Raw genomic sequence first — 4,625 nt, 5'->3', positions numbered from 1 at the left:
AGCACATCGCCGATTACCGTTTCACTACGGTGGTCAATTTGGGAAGTTTGATTTCTCTGCCTACAAATACAAGAGTGACAAGTTATCCTATCGCCACAAATATGGAGAGACAAATCCAAAAAGTCATAAAATCGAGTCATCTCCAGACAGCAGTTGATCAAAGGATTTACAGGAATGAAATTAAGTGCATATTGAACAACTCAGACTTGAGAGATCAATATTAAACAAAACACATAGAGAACCATAAGCGAAATATATCACAAAAAATTTAATTTTGATAAGAGATTTTGGTCAATTTCTGAAAGCATTTAGCAGTATACTAACTTTTAGCTAACAAGAACATAAGCATGAATGATAGTGCCACCACATTCCTGCACGTGGATGCAAGTGCTGCGAAAGAGGAAAGAAATTAAGACGCATCTGAGGGAGGCAAGCAAGTTGAGAAGCTCGTTATCTACCCGCTCTAAGCTCAGCTTAAAGTTACTTCTACCCGCTCTAAGCTCAGCTTGAATTTGCTTCTAACCGAATCCAAATCAAGATCGAGTACCTCAAGCTCCCTCTTGAGTCTACCACGAGCTTTATTATCCTAGGCTCAAGCCCCCATTGAGTATTTGAGCTCAAACAATAATTTTTTAACATGCTATTTAAATTACTGTTCAGCTTTAAATTTGATCATAAAATTCCAGTTATATAATAATTAAGCGACACAAGCTCGAGTTACTCAATAATTACTCGAGTAAAGCTTGAATTGAGAAATATTTGCTTGGTTGAAGTCAATCTCGACCACTAAAGAGCTACTTGAGTTCAACCAGCTTGAATGCACCCCTACTTGGGACACTAAGAGGAATTATTCTAAATGGTGATGTAACATCAAGGACAAAGAACGAGGTAAAAAGTATGTAAGAAGTGGAAAATAATCGAACAGGAAGAAGACAAAGTATAGAAGAGGGCAGGGCCCTGGCTACTCGATAACAAGAAACATAGAGCTGGAAAAATAAAAAAATGATCTCTTATAATTCATGTTTTGATATGGTTTGTTGGAACTAATAATGGATTCTCTCCGAGGTAGCAACTGAATAACCAATATAATTTCAAATCATAGTAAAAATATTCACTCATGCCATTTCTGATCACGCAAACCGAATTATGCATGTCCCTACTATCTGAAAGCTCTTGGGGTTGGGGTTGGGCGGTGTTTGATGGGACCCATATACCTGCTACCGGGATGAGTGACACCTCTCAACCTGTGTACAAGCCTCTCTCTAGCAAGAAGCACAGCTCCAGGGAGCCTGTCATTCCCACTGAATTGCACCCTATCTAGCCCATTGCTTTGATTTCCAGAATGTATAGCATTTCCTGAAGCAAATTGATGGCCACCATTTTCAGGCCTAATAAACTCACGATCCTGAGCAATTCAAGGAGAAAAAACTGAGAACAGCAGAAAGGACTGATCCGGACGAACTTTCCTCTTGAATAATTAGTAAAGAAAGCGCAAATGTCAGTGAAACCCTATAAAACTAGACCTCGAGCACTAAAATTTCAGTTTCCTGATATAGTTTATGATTCGAACTTAAAATTTCGAAAGGATCAAATAACATGAGACATTATAATATAACTTTTCTTGCTACTTGAGCAGCCAAATTACCAAATCCATTTTCGTGGCTTGGCTCATACATAATAAATAGTTTTTTTATCTTATGAGTTACAACCGTGAATACATTAGGCTTACAGGAACAAAAAGCAACTTCGGACCTCATAATCAAAGTTAATCAGCAAAAAGGCACATAATGTACTTCAGCTTGACAATATCGGAAATTGGGTTGCAATCGAATCAAACTGCTGGTGAATCCCTAGGTCAAAACACTAATTATTTAGCAAGCTCGAATAAAGTTCACACAAGCCCAAGTACCTACTTGAGTCAAACTACAGTATTTTAGTTTCAGTTTCGGGTGTGATCGAGCTCAAGTTATGACCTTTCGATAATATATTTAAATTACTGTAAATACATTCAGAAAACTCAAACTTTAGCTCACCAATTTCTATTCTATGAAGCTTGATTACAGAACTTTCTTTCAGATCGAGCTCGAGAAGGGTGTTGCTGGAGATTTGATTTCTTTAAAATGGTAAAGATAGTAAATCAATAATATGAAGAGAGCATTATTTCTATTTAGAATCAAACCAAAGGACAGGCCTCAATAAGTTAGGAGCTGACTTAAAGCCAACTGGGGCAGATTTTGCCCACTTTAATCAACGGAAAAAGGCGATATCATTTATAACCAAAATACCCATCTTAACTTGTTTATGATAAATACGAAAGAGACTTGCAAAAAATCTTCATAAACTCAAATATCTCCCAATGCATAATATGCTGAATAAACAAAGTTGGTCCATCAAAAACGAACTTAAAATTCAAAAGCTGAATCTCACCTGAGGCAAATGGGAAGGGCGATGGAAATGGGGCTGCCTGGAATGATGAGGAACACGGCGCGGCGGATCGCAGCCGTCGAGCTCGGTTCTATCACGGCGCGTGTTAGTGCTCTGATGGTGGGAATTGGGTGGACAGCGGCTGCGGCGGATGCCCCGATCAACAGGCGAATGAGACCCGACCTCAAATGGATCCGAATTCCGACCGAAACGTGACCTTCTGGTGTAGAATAACTCCGAAGCGCTCGTCATACAAATTCAACAACACACACCCGCTGAATCGACCCGTTAATACCCCTGCAACACGAAAAAATCGATACTTATGCACATCAACGCGTCGGTGAAACGTACACGCACACAATTTATCGCATTGCAATTTCTTGGAAATTTCTAAAGTCCCCAGAAAAGAAAAAAGAGAGAAAGAACAACCGCTGGGCCAGGGTGATACGTTCGAGGAAATGCAGAGCGATAACGGAGGAGCAGAGAATGGGAAAGTGAAGTATCTGTCTTTCTTTAATAAATTCATACGGGATTTGCGGCACTAAACTCACCCAAATCCCAAACATCAAAATTTAATGGCTTTCCATTTATAGTCATCATCAAATTTCTTGAACGCTTGTAACATAACAACGTAAGCAAACCGAAGTGAATCAACTCCTTGTCCTGGCCAGTATCAGATATGATCTTAATTTCCATGCGAACAGAATGTGCGACAATGCTAGTTTATCTCATGCCACTTTGCTTATCACATACTAAAATTCATTGTCAGTAAAAAATGAGATATCAGTTTAATTATATTTTTGTAATTAAATTTTCAACTCAAGTTTTTTTTTAAAAATTATCTATACATATTAATTGATCATAATTCATTCATCATCAACAAAATAATGTATATGCAACAATTATTTTTGACTTTTGGAAAACAAAATATAGGAAAATAGACCCAAAAGTAGAAAAATCAAAGCATAACTATATTAGTTTGACAATTGTCAACCTACAAACGACACTTCAAAATCTTTCAAGTGATCGGATATTCGCATCCAATGAAGATGACGTGAGTGATTAATATTTCATTATCGATTATTTAATTAAATCAAAATATCTTGTGTGTAAATTTAATGTGCCTAGGCTGATTAGGCACCTTTTTCCGTTTTTTTTTTAAAAAAAGGATGTTTGAGGGAACAACATTCTATCATTCGTAAGTATAGATGTAATAAGTCGAGTGCAGTCAAATTCTCGAATATTTTAGTTTGACTTGTTTATAATCGAAGCACCTTCGACTTTATTTAACAAATATTTTCGAGTTTTTATCGAATCTAAACGAACTTAATAAATATAATTACAAATTAAATTATATTTAGAATAATATTATATTCTTATTAAAATTTGTAATTCTATTCTAATAAATAAATTTAATATATTTTTCTATATTTTTGTTAACAAGTAAAATGTAAGATGGATAAATCAAATATCAAGAGTATTATTTTTTTTAACTAAACGTTGACTCGTAAGTCTACCAATAAACATGTTCATAAGCTAGCGAGTCAAATATTGTAAAACGTGAGCTTGATTCATTTATCTTAACGAGAATCACGAAATGAGCTCAAACGAGCTTTTATCGAATCTTTCTTCGAGTAACCCACAAATGATTTGGTTCATTTACATCCGTGTATACAAAAACTCCTTTCTGTGTTGATACCTCTCTTTTTAATTAAACAATATAATAATGCTCACCACGTCTAATTATCAATAAACAAAATTTAGCATTAAATCATCAACATGTTATTGTACATCACAAGTAACTCGAAAAACAATGCTCAAAACCCACAGAAACTAAGACACGCTAAACACTGTCAAATGTGTGAAATCCCTAGCTTAATGATTCCCTTTTTAACAACTGACATCGGTAACATCTGTATGCAGAGATAAGGCACACCTTGCTCGAATCCTGAGCTTTTTTTTCCTCCAGCGATGCTTGGAGGTACTGCATTAAAAATCGACAATGCGATTCAATCGTCTCTGAATGTATTAGCCAAAACTAGTCCTGACTAAGCCGTCGCCGTGGTGTCAATGGTACACTGTTTACTTCTATAGGGGGTAAGTGCAGATCTTTTCAAGTTGTGTAGGCCAGTCATCCCCAAGTATACGAGGATTTGACTCCATTGCAACACGGAAATCCAACATGCTTGCAGAAGTTGGAC

General features: G+C 36.4%; 1 protein-coding gene across 1 annotated transcript; it reads right to left on the bottom strand.

The window, feature by feature from the left end:
• Positions 1 to 5: 5 nt before the first annotated feature.
• On the bottom strand, positions 6 to 3,078 carry LOC140966787 (probable E3 ubiquitin-protein ligase RHY1A; the record flags this gene model as incomplete). The annotated part of the gene is made up of 4 exons (XM_073427044.1): positions 2,854 to 3,078; positions 2,428 to 2,721; positions 1,215 to 1,405; positions 6 to 60 (listed from the first exon to the last, which is right to left on the bottom strand). Coding segments are annotated over exons 2-4 (495 nt in total), but the record flags the coding sequence as incomplete, so codon positions are not given.
• Positions 3,079 to 4,625: the final 1,547 nt, after the last annotated feature.

The sequence above is a fragment of the Primulina huaijiensis genome, unplaced genomic scaffold (genome assembly GCF_012295235.1).
Source record: "Primulina huaijiensis isolate GDHJ02 unplaced genomic scaffold, ASM1229523v2 scaffold207974, whole genome shotgun sequence".
Lineage (NCBI taxonomy): Eukaryota > Viridiplantae > Streptophyta > Magnoliopsida > Lamiales > Gesneriaceae > Primulina > Primulina huaijiensis.
The sequence above is the reverse complement of the archived record's forward strand: the minus strand, read 5'-3'. Positions and strand labels throughout refer to the sequence as shown.